General features: G+C 41.3%; 1 protein-coding gene across 1 annotated transcript in view; it reads right to left on the reverse strand.

Annotated features, from left to right (window-relative positions):
* The window catches only part of ubtd1b (ubiquitin domain containing 1b), a 93,662-nt gene extending 75,328 nt beyond the window's left edge, over window positions 1–18,334 (reverse strand). Inside the window, exon 1 of the mRNA XM_080205942.1 lies at window positions 17,677–18,334. Within this exon, the coding sequence (XP_080062068.1) occupies window positions 17,677–17,761 (85 nt within the window). The 5' untranslated portion in view covers window positions 17,762–18,334. The remainder of the gene's footprint in view (window positions 1–17,676) is intronic.
* Window positions 18,335–18,723: the final 389 nt, after the last annotated feature.

An 18,723-nucleotide genomic window follows, 5' to 3' on the forward strand; every position in this document is an offset into this window, starting at 1 on the left:
TGTCAGCTGAGAACTTTACCTGACTCAGCCATGATATTCTCCTATCATAGAGTAACCTGCTAATGCTCGCTGCGTAGCTATATAAGAAATGGCCGAAAGGATAATGTAGCAGAAGGCTGCTGACAATCATATAATCTTATTGAAGTAGCAGCAATTGGTTTCAAAGGGGGTGGCAAGGGGTGTGCAAAGGAATCCACCATCTTGAATAACTGAGCCAGTGTACAATTTACAAATCAATGGCCAATGTGAGGAATGACTTGAGTTTACCTTGTGTCAGTCTGTATAGTTGTTTTATTTTTACACAGCATCTCTTTATTATGTTATTTTTTCCCCTTTATTTGTTTGCCATGGAGGATATGTCTAACTTGAATTTCCCATTCCAGTCAAGAAAGAGCATCCACGGAGTCACCAATGTTGCTCTTGAAGCTTTCGACTGCTTTTGGCGTCTCAATTTTAAGAAGAGTCACTCATTTTGTAAGGAAACAAAGCAATGCTTCATCACATTAAGAAATAGGTCAATTGTAACATTTTGCATAAATTTACAAGAATGCAAACATTGTAAAGGACTAATATGGGACACTGCTGACTTTGCTTTTCCCAAGGAGCACTTGACCCAAAGGGCGATATATACATTTTTTTAAATTTGCAAGCAAGTCTATTAATGATGCTTCAGATTGCTGAGTCAGGGGTGACATTTTTCCAATAAAAATCCATTACATTTTTTATAGTTAAGCTGATGAGTAAAGCTCACAATACCCAACAGGAAGGTTCAAGGCCCAGTCCTGCCTATGTTGGGCTAAATAATGTCATTTAAGGCATTAATGAGGGGTACAGTTGGCTAAGAGAGCCGAGTTTAGGAAACACAAATGCAAAAGTTTAGAATTTATACTTTAAATTTGATCATCCTGATGTGGCATGCACATATGCATGCAGCCAGGTAAGGACATGTGCTGGCACTGCATTGATGCCCCTGGTTTTGAACAGCTTGCTAAGTGTTACTGTTGCATCTCAGGAATAATGACTGAAGTACAGCATTAAAAGGCACCCACATCACTGCTTCAGCAGAGTAAGTGAAGTGGGAAGGTTAAAAATTAAAGGAGCAAATAATTTTAGCCCCCCCCCCCCCCCCACCACCACATTTTAGTTGGCAAAACAAAGGTCCTTGTATTAAGTGTTATAAAAACGAATTAAAAATTAAATGGCATTCATGTGCTTGTCAGATGAATTTAAAAACTGTAGTAGCGAAGAAGCATTTACCTTTCAAACAGAAGATTCCACTGAACTTACCATGATGTTGACGTACAATGGATGATCACTCCAACTAAAAAACTCACTTTAGGCCAAATTGGACAGTACGCAACCTTGGTATTCTGTTCACCCAAGCAGAGGTATGGCTCCTGCTCTGCCCAAGACTACAACGAACTACAAAAGGTGATGAACGCACTCCATTCCATCACATAAACCAGCCTCCCATCCATTGACTCTGTCTACACTTCCTGCTGCCTCGGCAAAGCAGACAGCACAATTAAGGACCCCATGCACCCCCGACATTCTCTCTTCCACCTTCTTCCATTGGGAAAAAGATACACGTCTGAGGTCACATACCAACCAACTCAACAACAGCTTCTTCCCTGCTGCTGTCACACTTTTGAATGGACCTACCTCGCATTAAGTTGATCTTTCTTTGCACCCGAACTATGACTGTAACACTACATTCTGCACTCTCTCCTTTCCTTCTCTATGAATGCTACGTTTTGTTCGTATAGTGCGCAAGAAACAATACTTTTCACTGTATGTTAATACATGTGACAATAAATCAAATCAAAATCAAAGATTCAATTACTCCAGCATTTTCCTTGCAATTCCACAAGCCTGAGCTGTTTCCGCATTTTCTCTGGCACTCTCACCAAACTTATCAAACAAGCTTTCTACTATTCCTCTTAATCTCTGTGATTTGACATTCACTTCTCATACTTATCTCTATTTGTGGTGAGTATTCAGATTTTTGTTAGAAGGTGCTATATAAACGTAACTCGCTGGTTCAGTTATAGCTGACATCGAGGAAGCTTAGATGTTGGCTCCCAGCATAGAAAGTGGAAATGGTTAAATCTCTCTCATTGTCTACACTTTTGAGCACCATGCCCGTCAATAAAGATTTAAACTACAAAACAGATAAGCTTTAAAACAAAGTCACCCTGCAATACCAAATTATCACCTCTGCTTAAAAAAAATTCAGAGAGCTCAGTTGAGCTTTAATGTTTGAAGATATTTACTGTCTTTGACCCAACAGTGCTTCAAGCACAGGAATCAAGGCATCATTTTTACTTCATCGATTACTTTGATGAATGTTTACACATTCATGTTCTGCTCAGATTCTAAATGAGAAAAATTTGCACTGAAGCCAGACGCTCCTCACAAAAGCACAAAACCTCAGATCTCAATTAAAAAAAACAATTTTCTAAAATGAAAAAATAAGCATGATCTTCAAAAAAAAACACTAAGAACAAATCTGGGGGACCATGTCGTGACACTCTATAGGGACTTGGTCTACATGGCAAATACAGAATCCTAAGAGAATTTATAACAACTATCAATTAAATCAGGCAACTACACATTTAAAAATTGTGCCCAAACTTAGGAACAAAGAGCTGCCGAAACTTCAATGGAACACACCATTCAATGTTAGTTTGACCTCTAAGCAAATCAAGATAACTTTCACAAACTCAATCTTACAATCTAAAGTGGAACAACTCTCCTCAATGTACTTGCACAGTCAAGGAAACAGTGATACTATTTCTAGAAAGGGATATGGTAAGTTATGTTGCAAGGTGACCACTGGCTACATCATGAGCCAGACAAGATTGCTAATTTTATTTAGGATACATGTATTGGGTCAAAGTAAGTGGTTGCATCCATTCCCAGGATCTATGCAAGGATTCTGCAAAGAAGTAACCTGCAACCCTGGTCCTCATTTTCAATGCAAGTGTCCACGATAATCTGTGCTGACTACAAGACTTCCTATTTGAGCACAAGTGGTGATTAAGTCAGTTGAATGATAGACAAATAATGGGTTCAAGTTAAAAGACTGAGCGAGCTAAGTCAATAAGAGCCTGTGTTATTTAGTCTACAAGGGTTGCACTATTTAGCTGATTTGGTTATGTGTGATAAACGCTAATATAAGCACATGAATAGGTGAGGGAAATTGGTGGAGGAGAAGGAGACATGGTGGCACAGTGGTTGGCACTGCTGCCTCACAGCACCAGGGACCGACGTTCAATTCCAGCCTCAAGTGACCGTGTGGAGTTTGCACGTTCTCCTCATATCCACGTGGGTTTCCTCCAAAGATGTACAGGTTAGGTTGACTGGCCACACGAAATTGACGCTTAGCATCAGGGGGATTAGCAGGGTAAATACATTGCGTTATGGGGATAGGACCTGGGTAGGTTAGGGGTCAGGAAGGACTCAATGGAATTGCTATCTTCTGCACTGTTGGATTCCAAGAACATTGAGGAGAAGGAAATTGATGGAGAAGGGGGAAATTCAAACTCAGCCCAGCCCCACTGATCATTACATTATCACCAGTTTCAATTTTCAACAAATCTCACATCATCCAATAGGAATACTGCAACCTCTCTAGCAGGTTGACAAGAAAATACTTGACACATCAGGACTGACTACAATTTAGCCCAAGAACACCTCTATCCCACTGGAGGCCATCAGGAGCAAATGCTCCTTTTGACTTAAAAAGAATAAGCAATAAAAATGACCAGAATGTTGGAAGGTCAGTGCATATGGAATAGTGTATGAGTGGGCGTGTGACAGTAAGAGAGAGAGAGAAAACTGAGACTGGGTGTAAGGCAGACTCACACCCACTCGCAAATCACACCAGCTAGGTCACTTTCTCCTCTCCAGTCCTGCCAAAATCTCCTCAGGCCCAACCCTCCTTGGCCCACTAAAACTTTGTAAGAAGTCTCACAACACCAGGTTAAAGTCCAACAGGTTTATTTGGTAGCAAATGCCACTAACTTTCGGAGCTCTGCCCCTTCAGCAGGTGAGTGGGGAGCTCTGATCACAAACAGGGCATATAAAGACACACATTCAGTTTACAGAATACTGATTCGAATGTGAGTCTTTACAGCTAATCATGTCCCAAAGGTACAACGTGAATGGCCCATCAGTCTTCAGCAAGCTATTCGCAGCTCCAGCATTAAGAGACCATGGCATGGTTTCGTCCCACAGTCCAAAGATGTACGGGTTAGGTTGATTGGCTGCGCTAAATTGACCGTTAGCATCAGGAGATTAGCAGAGTAAACGCATTGGGTTATGAGGATAGATGGGTGGGATGGAGTTGATGGGCTGAATGGCCTCCTTCTGCATTGTCAGGATTCTATGATTCTCTCCCTCATTTGCTGCTGATCGACTCACTAGTCGTGCGGGAGAGAAGGTACTTCTCTGCACCTATATCATGCACCACTGTCTCGTCAAAGTGGCAAGCTCAGAAACAATCAGAGCTGTAATCAGCACAACTGATTCAATATCAAACTCCACCACTAACACACTGTTTGCAGTATGGGCTATCTATACTGCAGCAATTCAGCAATCTTGCTTCAAGCCCCACAACCTCTTATCACCAAGGACAAGAGCAGCAATTTCACAACACCACCATTACCTGGAAGCTCTGTTTCAATTTAACCTGTTGATTGCCAGAGATTGAGCCAAACCAGCCATAAAAACATGGTGGTTACAATAGCATGTCAGAGGCTGAGAATTCTGCAGTGAGTAATTCACCTCCTGACTCCCCAAAGCTTACCCATCATCTGAAAGGCATAGGTTTTATTTATTATTGTCATGTCTTTCTATACAGTGAAAAGCATTACTTCTTGTGTGCTCGCGAGACAAAATATACCATTCATAAAGTACATAGAGAAGGAAAGGCAAGGGTGCAGAGTAAGTCAGTGCAATGGAATACTTGCATGATATTGAAGCTCACAACATCTAGAACAAAGCAGCCCACTTGATCAGCACACCATCCAACATGTTAAACATTCACCTCCTCCATCACTGACATACTCGCAACATTCTCAACCACCTACAAGATGCACTGTCGCAAATTAACTTCTTTTATACCACCTTCCAAACCCATAACCTCTAATGCAGATGCATGAGAACACTACCATTTAAGTTCCTGTCCAAGCCACACACCATCCTGACTTGGAACAATATCTCTGTTCCTTCATTGTTGCTGGGCCAAGCTCCTGTAACTCTCCTCTCAAAAGCACTGTGGGTGCACCCACATTACATGGGCTAAGTGGCTCACTACTGCCTTCAGAGCAATTAGGGATGCGCAACAAATACTGGCCACCCTGTGATGCCCACACCCACTGAAAGGATGCATGAAATAAGAGTTAATTTCTATTTCAAGTCCACTTAGCCATTTTCAAGCCACAACTTTTGATAATCTTATTCCACATTACATCTCTCAAATGCCCTGAATTATTTTGTGAGTCAAGTGAAATATGCAGTAGACGTTCCATTCAAAGCAAAATTCCACAATGAGATGACTTAAGTTCACTGGTTTTAAGTGACATTAGTTGAGGAAAGAATGCTAGTGAGAATACAGGGACAATTTCTGCCCCAAGAACAATGTTCTATCCATGATAACAAGCAGTTAGGATCAGTCAGAGCCTAAGTTTAACACTGCAACAGAAGGGCAGCACCACCAACATAAGAGCAGTCTCCAGTTCTGACTGTACAGGTGTCATCTTAGATTAAGTGCTACCAATTGAGTCAAACTGACATTGAACTCATTCATGCTGAGCAGTGTGGGTAAGCTGCGTCAATTAGTATTAAAGCGATATCCTCAAACCAAGAATATAACTCTTAACATGCAAGGGCTTGTATAATATATCAGAGTGCCAGCTCCAAACATTAAAGTCACCAGATAGTTGTATGGCAAATTAATTGGGGAAGTGGGTGGGTGGAGAAAAAGGCAAGTCAAACCTGATTACTCACATTTTTGGGACTAATTTGCTGGAAAACAAAGCTGCCAATGAAAATTGTAAAGGGCAATTCTCAAGCCCATTATAAACTGATCCAAGTGAGACTGTAATTGATCATAAGGAAATAGCAAATGGAAATACTCTTGTTAAATGAATATTTTATATCCGTTTTCACTGTCGAGAATGGGGATGAAAACTTAACTGGTATAAGATAATCTAAAAGGAGGACATGACAGTTTCATAGAGTACCTAAATGTGCAGAAGAGGCTGAAAGAAAATGGTGGAGAAATTAAGCAGAATTTCACAGCTCTCTAGTTTTGGAAATTGTCCCACCTGATTAAAAAATTGTGTCACTCTGACACGTAAGGAGGGAGTAATAAACCAAGAAGCTACAGATCCATCAATCTAACATCAATTGTGGTGGTGCTGAGGAGGTTACTGGAAACTATCAGAAACAAAGTGACTAAGCACTTGGACAAGTATGAGCTGATCAGACAGTCAGCATGGTTTAATGAAGATGTTATGTCTGGATGGATATTTTCAAAAGGTGACTAACATGATGTATAAGGGAGTGTCTACAGACACTATCTATATGAATTCCCTCAAAACATTTGCAAATTGTAAAGAAAGGAGAAAAATAAGGCAAGGAAAGGAAGACCTGCATTTTTAGAGAGCTTTTCATAACTTCAGGATGTCCCAAAGTTCTTCACAGCCAACTAAACACTTCAGAAATGTTGTCACTGCTGTCATGTTACAATTACTGGCAAAAACAATCTTGGAAGAAGACTTGTGACATTGTGGCATTCCTTAGGGAGCTCAGTTTTTGCCATATGTAGCAATACATTGGATGGAGTTGCACATCCTGTTATGCAGATACCACCACCTTAGAGGGCACAGTAAGTGATTCCGAACAACAGGAATGGGGCAAAGACAGATTAAATAATGGAGTTCAATGTGGACTAGTAGGAGGTCATCCATCAATTCTGATTCTAAGACAAGGTAGTGCATGGTACCATGTGGGAAGCTAGATAACTTCTTGTTATCAGGAGTACTGTACTCTCATGGCTAATTTTTGGCACTTTACCTCAGGAAAGATACTGGCCTAGCAGGGAAAATGAGTGGTAGAAAAAGTGTGCAGATCACAATGTCTACAAAGGGATATAATCTAAGTGAACATGCAAGGGTCTGGCAGATGGACTACAATGTCGGTAAATGCGAGGTCATCCATTCTGGTAGGAATAACAGCAAAATGGATTATTAAATGTTACGCTGCTGTGCAGAGGTGTCCTGGTGCATGAATCTCAAAAAGGTTGGTTTGTAGGTGCAGGTCATTAAGAAGGCATTTCATCCTTCATTGCTAGAGGGATTGGAGTTTAAAAACAGGGAGGTTATGTTGCAGCTGTATAATGTACTGGTTTGGCCACACCTGGAGTACTGTGTACAGTTTTGGTTTTCTTACTTGAGAAAGGATATACAGGCACTGGAGGGGTTGCAGCGGAGATTCACTAGGTTGATTACGGAGTTGAGAGGGTTGGCTTATGAGGAGAGACTGAGTAGACAGACTATACTCATTGGAATTCAGAAGAATGAGGAGAGTTCTTATAGAAACATAAAAGATTACAAAGGGAATAGATAAGATAGAAACAGGGAGGTTGTTTCCACAGCAGGTGAAACTAGAACTAAGGGACATGGCCTCAAGATAAGGGAGAGCAGATTTAGGACTGAGTTGAAGAGGAACTTCTTCACCCAAAGGGTTGAGAATCTGTGGAATTCTCTGTTCAGTGAAGTAGTTAAGGCTATCTCATTCAATGTTTTTAAGGCAAGGATAGGTAAATTTTTGAACAAGAAAGGAATTAAGGGTTATGGTGAACGGGCAGTTAAGTGGAGCTGACTCCACTAATACATCAGCCATGAACTTATTGAACGGCAGCTAGGCTCGAGGGGCCAGATGGCCTACTCCTGCTCCTAGTTCTTATGTTCTTACAAAACAGCACAGATTCAACAGAATATCAATGCTAAATGGGCAAATTGTGGGACAGATTACATAAACTTGGGTTGTATTTCCTTCAGTTTAGAAAGCTGAGGGGACATCCAATGTATTTTTTTCATTCATTCATGGGATGTGGGTGCCACTGGCCAGGCCAGCATTAATTGCTGTCCTTAATTGCTGCAGTTCGCTGGCAGAGAGAATAAAAAAGTATATTATCTAAATGGTGAGAGATTGCAGAGCTCTGATTTACAGAGAAATCTCTGATGTCTTTGTGTATAAATCATATAAGGCTAGTATAAAGATCCCGCAAATAATTAGGAAAGCTGATAAAACATCATAATTTATTCTGAGGAGAACAGAATGCAAAAGTCAGGAGCTCATGCTGCAGTTATACAGAGCACTAGCAAGACCACATCTGGAGTACTAATTACTCAGAGTACCAACAGTCACCTTAAAAGCTACGGATGCTGGATCAATTGAAAATTTCAAGACATAAGAACATAAGAAATAGGAGCAGGAGTAGGCCATCTAGCCCTTCGAGCCTACCCCGCCATTCAATAAGATCATGGCTGATCTGTCGTGGCTCAGTTCCACTTTCCCGCCCTCTCCCCATAACCCTTAATCCCCTCACTTATCAAAAACCCATCAACCCGCGTCTTAAAAATATTTAGCGAGGCAGCCTCCACCACTTCAACGGGCAGAGAATTCCAGAGATTCACCACCCTTTGAGTGAAGAAGTTCCTCCTCAACTCCGTTCTAAACCGCACCCCCCCCCCTTTATCTTGAGGCTGTGCGCCCCCTAGTCCTACTGTCTTTGAGTGGGAAGAGTCTCTCCACCTCTATCCTATCCATCCCATTCATCATCTTATACGTCTCAATGAGATCTCCCCTCATTCTTCTAAACTCTAACGAGTACAAGCCTAGTTTATTCAGCCACTCCTCATAGCTCAACCCCCTCAACTCCGGTATCAGCCTAGTAAACCTCCTCTGCACTCCCTCCAAGGCCAAAATATCTTTGCGCAGGTGACCAATTAAACTGTGTTGGGATGTTTCACGGGACATGGAACAAAGAGAATCAGTCGCTGATCAGCCAGCATCTAAAATAGAACAACAAGCCTTGAATGGCTGACTGATCTACTCTTGATCCTCTACAGCTCATGTCAGCATTGAATCTGCAGCAATAAAATACAAAGCAAGTGCTCAACATGTCCTTCATTCTGCAACCAGTTTAGGGCCTAAATCCTTGAAAAAATTGTTCTGAAATATTTTTCCACACCAATGCCAATTTTTGTGCAATTCGCAGTCCAAGGCCCCTGAGATCTACTGACTGAATTGAGACCAGCCAAATTCACTGTAGACGACTTATACAGCAGAGAGGGGAGTGTTACAATCCGATGGCCTGGGATGATATGAAACCAAGTGCCAGATGTGAAAAGCTACTATGTTGGTGGAACAAGAGAAGCAATATCAGAGAACAATTCCTCTGTCTCAATATACGAAGCAGCTGTGATTTAACAGAGTTTGCACCAACAGCCCACATAACCTGTAGTAAAAGGAAAGAACAAGGAGCTGCAGAAACCTGAGACCATAACTCACAAGTTGTCAGGTTAGCCTATTTGTGGAGCAGAAATTATGGCACTCCTAACCATATATCATTTACATAGTTATTAGCATTGCCAGTTCATCTGTTAGAGTTGTGCACGTGCAGTTTCTCTATTAAATGGTTTGAAAAATATTCTGCAAGTACAATAAAGGGTTCTGATCATCCAGACTGCATAATACCAAGATTACAGATCTGTCAAAGACAGTAATAGAAATGGGACAAAGAACATAATCACAAAAAAAATACATTGGCTGAAGAGCAGTTTCACCGATTGTACCCTGGTGACAATAATAATCTGGAGATTTCCCTCTTCAATACATCTCTTATCAGAGAAAGAGGCAGCAATAAAGACATGTTGCACAGAATAGATTCAGTGAGAATCAGAAATATCACAGAATCCCTACAGTGCAAAAGAGGCAATTTGGCCTACTGAGACTGCAACGACTCTGTCAGAGTATCTTACCAAGGCCGTCTCCCTTGCCCTATCCCAGTCCTCCCACACACTTAACATTCATCTAATCTATACATCCTGGAACACTAAGGGGCAATTTTGCATGGCAAATCCATCTGACCTGCACATCTTTGGACTGTGGGAGAAAACCAGAGAATCCAGAGGAAATTCATGCATACATGGAGAGAACGTGCAAACTCCACACAGTCACCCAAGGCTGGAATTTAACCCAGATCACTGGAGCTGTGGGACTGCAGCGTTAACCATCGTGCCTCATCTTAGAATTCCTAAATTGCAAGTCTAAAGATATATTTAGAGACAAATCTTTCACCAAAGGAGAGACAAATGACTGGTTACCGAGAAGTATCTAAATCGGTTTTAGAATAAATTTAGTTAAAATTCCAAGAAACGAACGGACAAAGTTTTAGCACAGCTGCTCTTGAAAAAAATAATTTCAATGCTTTGGCTGAGACATTAAATCTGCTTTTCAAAGGAATGTAAAAGATTCTATGGAAATATAAGCTTCCAGATGGTACACACTGTTGTACTGTATGTCAGTGGTGGATAGAATGAATGTTTAATAAATGTTGAATGGGCTTTCATTGAGGCATATTGCTTTGTCCTGGATGGTGCTGAGCTTCTTGAATGTTGTTAGAGCTACATTCATGCAGGCAAGCAGACAGTATTCCATCACTCTCCATACTTGTGTCTTGTGGATGGTAGACACAGGCTTTGGGAAGCCAGCAGGTGAGTTACTTGTTGCAGAATTCTCAGTCTCTGAGCTGCTTGTAGCCACACTATGTGTGGCTGTTCCAGTTCAGTTTCTTGTCAATGGTAACTCAATTGATCAGAGTCCCATATGTGTCATAAGCACTCCATTCTGAGCAAGTGCGCACGTACACAGTGCACAACTTCCTAGCAGAGAACCTTAATCAGTACCATCCAGATACAAAATGGCCCATCAGCACAGCTGAAGTGCTACTACTCCCCGTACAATCAGACTCTCCAATGCTGCTCAGCAAAGATGAATGGTAAATTCCATACATTATATTATTTCTTAATAGAAATAATGTATCTGGAATCGCAATAGATAGTTAATATCAAAGGGCTTGAGAAAAATATTTTCTGTTTCTTTTCCAATATTATGCTCCCCCTTGACTGAGTCCTGTAGGTTTTGTTGACAGTGATTAGTAATGGAAACCTTGTTTCAATTTTTTTCCCACATTCTCTCTCAGGACATGGGCGTAACTGGCTAGGCCAGCATTTATTGTCCATCCCTAATTGCCTTTGAGATAGTGTTGGTAAACTGCCTTCTTGAACCACCAAGTGCTGGAGATACACCCGCTGCACATTAGGAAGTGAGCTCCAGTATTTTGACAGTGAAAGAATGGCGATATATTGCCCAGTCAGGATGGCAAGTGACCTGAAGGGGAACCGCCAGCTGATGGTGTTTCTATGCATCTACTGCCCTTGCCCTTCTAGGTGGTAGAGGTCACATGTTTAGAAGATGCTGTTGAAGAAACCTTGATGAATTCCTGCAGTGCATCTTATAAATGGTACCTACTGCTGCCAATGTGTGTCAGTGATGAACAGTGTGAATGTTTGAGGTGCTGGGGAGGTCTCAATCAAACAGAATGCTTGTCCTGGATAGTGTTGAATTTCTTGAGTGTTGGTGCAGCTGCAGTCACCCAGGCAACTGGAGAGTATTTCGTCACACTCTTGACTTGTGCCTTGGGTCACTGAATTTATTCAAGACAGTGTCAGATAGATTTTTGATTGATAATGGGGTTATGGGGCAGTCAGGAAAGTGAAGCTGAGATCACAACCAGATCAGCCATGATTTTATTGAATTGTGATGCAGGTTTGAAGGGCTGAATGGCCTACTCCTGCTCCAATGTTTCTTAGTGATGAAATTAATAACAGCCAACATCTTCAGAACAATTCTCAGTCAGCAACCACTAACTAGACTTTTACATCAATAGACAGCCAGAAAAAGACACAGAATTCCACAAGTCAAGAGTTAATATTTTAGGTTACAAACCTATAATTAATGGTTACCAATGGAGCTTAGAGAATGGTGCCCTTGGTCACTATAACTGCCATTTCAAAATTTTAATTCTTTAAAAATATGGTCAGAATCTACAATATACTAAATACATCAATGTTGAAAACGTGTGACACCAGTGGATTCACATTACTAAATTTGCAGCTCTGATAATGCAGTAGAGTCACCAGGTCCAACTGCACATTAGGAGCTGATGGGGTAAAGTACCAGAAGATTTTATGCATTGGTAGAACACTATTAAGGCAGATATTTGGACTCTTGCATTTAATAGTTCAATAATAACCACCACTGATACACCTGTCAAGACTCGCAAATTGAGGAAGGCTGCTTGGACAATATACTAAGGAATGGCAAGTTATTATGTACTTCAGCAAGTGTTAGGAACAGCTTATGTCAGGTGCAAGTGTTATTGTAAAACAGTTCTACTTTTTGAGTGCATCTAAATGCCAGAAGGAATCAAGATAGTTTCAAAGATCTGTTCTGAGGATAATATAAAAGCCACTCTCTGCCATTTACAAACTGGGCAAATATTCGTCAAAAGCACAACATCTATTGCATAATTTCACATAATAATATTGATCAGAGATCCCAAGTTAACTGGAAGGCAGATACGTTTAGATCACCTTAAGTGCTTTGGATCATCCCAAACACATTATATGGACGAAAGCTCTTCCACCAAAAACTTCAGATAAAATAACTTTGTTATTTCTATAGATCAGGAAAATATTGAAAACTTTACATATTCTCCTTCCTGTGTTCCTTGTGATCCTAGCACAAGACTGAGCTCCTGTACTTGGTTGCAACATTTTGTTCATTTATTGTCACAAGTAAATTTACATTAACACTGCAATGAAGTTACTGTGAAAATCCCCTAGTTGCCACATTGCAGCACCTGTTCAGGTACACTGAGGGAGAATTTAGCATGACCAATGTTCCTATCAGCATGTCTTTTGGACTGAGGGGGGAAACTGGAGCACCCCAAGGAAACCCACACAGACACAGGGAGAACATACAAACTCCACACGGTCACCCAGGCCAGGAACTGAACCTGGGTTCCTGACATTGAGAGGCAACAGTGCTAAACACTATGCCACCTTGCCGCCCTGTGCACAATTGCTTCAAAGTATTTGGGTTAACAGTTATGGGATTAAATTGAATTTCCAATACTTAGACATATGTATTGATTTTAGGTACAGAGAAGTTCTGTGTGTTCCATTTAAACAAAATAGAGCTTTCTCAATTTCCTCCACCTTCCTTCCTCTAATTTCTCTTTCTCATATATTAATCATAAGGATGAGTGACCAAACTATCATTATTTACTCTTCCCCTGCTGGTGTAATACCAAAAGTATTCAAAAACAAATGACATGACATGTTGGTGCAGCTTTTGAAACATGGTTCAAGTTAATTCTGAATGGATACTCTTACCTAACTGTTCAAAAGTCAGAATGATCATTGATTTAGCTTTCAAGAAATGGACAGGAAATCAACAACTTACATTAATCAGGAAGTATTTCAAAGCACCATACCTGAGAAAAATATGAGCGACAAGAATGGATCATCACTGACAAAAATAGTTTTTAATACAGCTTTAAAATGCTTAAAAGCAAGAAAAGTAGCAACGCAGAGAACTGAAGGAAGAAAATTTCAGACAACTGGATCACAGATCCATAGACATTTACAGCACAGAAGGCTGTAATCAGTCTATCGCATCTGGGTCAGCACTTCAGACCATCAAGCAACTCAAGAGTGAAAGACTTTTGTGTAAATGAATTTGGATTTGCAGGTATAATGGCATTTGGCAAACTGATGATCTTTCAAAATGTACAAAAACAATACACAGATTAATTCATTATATGGCACTTTAATAAGAACCTGATCAAAATGGTTTACTACCAAAGGTTGAAGACCATTTTTGCACATGTATACCCTGACTTAGACCATAAGACGTAGGAACAGAATTAGACCACTCAGCCCATCGAATCTGCTCTGCCATTCAATCAAGGCTGATGTTTTTCTTATCCCCATTCTCCTGATCTTCTTATTAATCAAGAATCTGTCTTTAAGACACTCAATGACCTTCCATCTGTGGCAAAGAGTTCCACAGATTCACCACTCTCTAGCTGAAGAAGTTCCTCCTCATCTCTGTTTTAAAGGATGATCCCTTTAGCCTGAGGTTGTGCCCTTTGGTCTAATTTTCCTGCAAAACAAAGTCTTGCATTTATCTCAAGGCTAAACTGTACAATTATAATATTTCAGCTATAATTAATGCAGCGCATCAATAAAATACCTTGCATGACTATCATCTGGACAAATCCTGTTGAGTGCCTCCAGCTTGTACACAAGTTTGGAACACTCTGACATGTTTGTAAATATGCTATTGTTTCAAATAGAAGAGATATATCCTGTCGGTCTCAAACCGCACACAGCTGTAACTGCAGCATTTTGCAATAATCCTGAGAAGAATCACACAGAAATTAAGTTGTACACCATTTGTCATGAACGCGGTATTCACTACAGTAGTGTCCCAATACACCAAGGTTTTGAGTTGATTGCTAAACCAGGGTTGATCCGTTAGACCACAGGAAAGCTCTTGGTTTATTTGTGTGGTGGAAATTACACAAAAAATTTGTACATTAAATCACTGGATTAAGAAACCTGCTCCCAATACAATTGCTTCTGTAGGTCATGCAATATAGAAAGCTGCATGTTCCTCTTTGTTGCTGTAATCATTTTATTTATTGGCTAAGCTCGAGATTTTACCCAATGTATCAGGATAAATAGGAGCAAGGGACATTTCTTGAAGGATGTATTTTTGCAAAGGGGAAAGGTAAACCTTACGAATGAAGATTTATCAAAAAAGTATAAACAGCTGTACCTGACCCAATTATACAATGACTTAATAAGCAATATGCTAAAAAAATCCAGATTCAGCACTAAGTTAAAAACAAATCTGCATACAGATTCATTCAATGTGAACCTTCAAAAGGGAATTAGATAAATGTTTACAAGGTGAAACAAAGGAAATGGTAGGACCATCTGAATTGTTCTTACAAAAGGCTGGCTATTTCAGTGGGCTGAATAGCCTCTTTTTGTGCTGTTGGATTCTGGCATTCTACCATGTAAGTTGGAATTCATAGAATCAGAAGTTATGGCACAGATGGAGGCCATTCAGTTTGCCTTGTCTATGCTGGCTCTTTATAAGAGCAATTCATCTAGTCCCACTCCTCTGTTTTCTTCGCCAAAGCAAAGAACCTGAGCCAAGAAAAATTTGCTGAATTTTCTTCGGCAACTGAATCTTATTGCTCCTATTAACTGCCTTGGAGGAACGTTTTAGTTGACTATTAATTTAGCTGTGGGTGCAACAGATAAGTGGGGTCTGTATCTATAAGGGGACAGTTTGTCCTCCACTGCAAGGAAAAGGAAAGACATGCTGGTTAGGTGCATTGGCCATGCTCAATTCTCCCTCAATAGTTGTCGGATTGTGGGACTGCAAGATTTCACAGTAACTTCATTGCCGTGTTAATGTAACATAAGAACATAAGAAATAGGAGGAGTAGGCCATCTAGCCCTTCGAGCCTGCCCCGCCATTCAATAAGATCATGGCTGATCTAAAGTGGATCAGTTCCACTCACCCGACTGCTCCCCATAACCCTTAATTCCCTTATCAATCAGAAATCTATCTACTCGTGACTTAAACATATTCAACGAGGTAACCTCCACCACTTCAATGGGCCGAGAATTCCAGAGATTCACCAGCCTCAGAAGACGATCCTCCTCAACTCTGTTCTAAACTGGACCCCCCCCCCTCCTTATTTTGAGGCTGTGCCCTCTAGTTCTGGTTTCCTTTCTCAGTGGAAAGAATCTCTCTACCTCTATCCTATCTAGCTCCTTCGTTATTTTATATGTCTCTATAAGATCCCCCCTCAGCCTTCTAAACTCCAAGTACAGGCCCAGTCTATTTAATCTCTCATAAGCTAACCCCCTCATCTCTGGTATCAACCTGGTGAACCTTCTCTGTACTCCCACAGAGTACCCATTCTGTAAGCCCACTTATGACTAATAAAATGTAAAACTAAAAATACTGAATTCCTGACATTCACAGTGCAAAATCTGACTCTTACTCCAGACTAAAATCATAAACACAAACAGCAGTAGGCCATTTGGCCCTTTGAGTCTGCTTCACTATTTAATAAGCTTAGGGCTTACCCAGCTGTGGTCAGAATTCCACTTACCCATCTGTCTGCCCCTAACGCTTGTCTATCAAAAATCTGTCTAACTTTGCCTAAAATAGATTCAATGACTCAGCCTCCTTTGCTCTCTCAGGAAGAGAATTTACACCCGAAAAAATTTTCTAAATCAAGGGAACCTGGGTAAGGTTCATCTGTTGGGAAAGGAGAAGCAGATTCAAGTGTTAATACTGAAAGCCCATTCACTTATACCAGTCTACGATAATCTGTCCTAAAAAGTAGGTTCACACAAATTCAGCCACCCAACTAGCCAAAACAAAATTATTTAAATACTTTGGTTAATAAAGCAAGAGATTTGTTCCTCATTTGAGTAAAGGCTGCTAAACGATACATTTTAGTGAACAAGACTGGTGTTAAATTTAACTCCATGCAAACAGAATATCATATTTCAGCTCATAGCTGAAAATTTTAATCCTCATCGGTGAGGGCATTAAAAACCTTCACTTGTTTGCCAAAAAACATTTCAATGACTTTTCTTATTTGTATGTGACTATTTTAGGGAGACAATTTTCTGGGAAATTAGTCAGGCTGTGCAACAAAGATTGAGTGCACACAACAGATAAAACTTTCCGATAGTTACTGCTATTGCAAAACCTGTGTACTATAGTCTCTCTGCCTACCTGGAAACATAACTTACCTCCACCTCCAGAAAGCAAAACAAACCTTTGGAGACACAAATAAACAAAGCTCCTTGTCTGGGGAAGAAGGGGTGGGGGGGGGGGGGGGGGAAGCCTCAAGAAAAGTAATTTAACTCATCTATCTCACTTAAACTGACTGCCAAATCTGAATGGCTATAATAAAACCTCAACCCCTCACCCTCAAGGAAATGACAACACATGGTGAATGTCAGGAGATCATTGCAGTCACAGGCATAATCTAATGTTAATAAATAACATTCTCTGAAGAGTCATGCAGCCTTGAAGTATTAACTGTTTTGTTCCGCCCAGATGCTACCAGGCTGACTGAGTTTTCCAGCTTTTTTTTATTTTAAATTACCAGCATCCGCAATATTTTGCTTTTATTTTAATAAATAGTAAGCCCATCTAATTACTAACGAAAGGAACACCAACAAGTAGTTTCCAAAAGCAGCTAGATAACAATTTTAAATATAGTCTTTTAATTAAGTCAATAAAGTATCATTTAGATGCAGTCGATTGCAATTACAACTATAATCAGTAAAACACACGCACAAGGGAAAAAAGTCCATAGCCAGAACTAACATGATCAAAAGAAAGAACATCCGATGTCATTAACCTGGTAAGTCTGCCAGCCCTGATTACTGGATACTATAATCATTTTGCGATCTTCTGCTGTCTTACCTGTTTTTCTGCCATTGCCACCCCGTCTCCCTGAGCGATGATGTTGCTGCTGTTGCCGGCGTTGGGTCCCCACGCAGCCTCCCATCAATGATGTCCTCGGTCCAGGTACGCCTCACCCACTTGCAGCAAACCCACCCGAAATCTGGCAGAAACTCGCTGCAAGCCCCCTGAAGCCCTTCATTGACTATTTTTTTTGGAAGTTCCCCACCCAGCAGCCAAAACAAAATTCTGGAAGACTGAAAAAGGAAAACAACACCCGTGTCTGCAAAGTTTGGAGCGAACTGCCCACCTCTCCCCTCCCCTGGCGACCCCCAAGCTGAGACGCAGTGCGGAAGCACAGCTCCCCCAGGTACCAGCCGTAACCAGGGGCAACCACTCGGCCCTCACTCACTTTACTGAGCCACTGCACCGACAGCCCTCACCGCTTCACCAAGCTTTTCATCTCGGTCAGTGAGCGAGATCCTACTCTTCCAATCCCATTAAGAGTAAGTTGCCGCTGTTCGGATTATGTCTGTTGTATATTTCTTTCTTTCTCTCTCTCTGTCTGTCTGTCTGTCTCCACCGCGGCTTCACTTCACTGCCTGTTTGGAGACTGTGCCCCAGCCCGGGACTCGACGACCTACCTCCCCACCTGGACACCTGAGCGACGTCGCTCTGCCTCGCCCAACGCGCCTGCGCCGACTCCTGCCCCGCCCAACGCGCCTGCGCCGATTCCCGTCCCGCCCAGCGCGCCTGCGCCGACTCCTGCCCCGTGCGGTGCATGCTGGGTAACGCCGATTCACGTCACCGCACCTGACGTTCGCATCGCCGCGCCTGCGCGGTCTCCTCTGCTTCTCTTAGCAACCTAATGCTTGCCGTTGCTAAGGCTTTTGGTAAAGGGCGGATATTAACAAAAAGTGACAACAAGAATGAGTTTTAACCAGAAAACATCCATGCATAAGAGTTAGTTCGGCCTTTTGACCCTCCCGTTGGGAATAGAATAGAATTCCTAAAGGACAGTAGGAGGCCATTCGGCCCGTCGACCACCGAGTTATTAAGGAATTATTG

The sequence above is a fragment of the Carcharhinus amblyrhynchos genome, chromosome 17 (assembly GCF_965287045.1).
Source record: "Carcharhinus amblyrhynchos chromosome 17, sCarAmb.v2.hapA, whole genome shotgun sequence".
Classification (NCBI taxonomy): domain Eukaryota; kingdom Metazoa; phylum Chordata; class Chondrichthyes; order Carcharhiniformes; family Carcharhinidae; genus Carcharhinus; species Carcharhinus amblyrhynchos.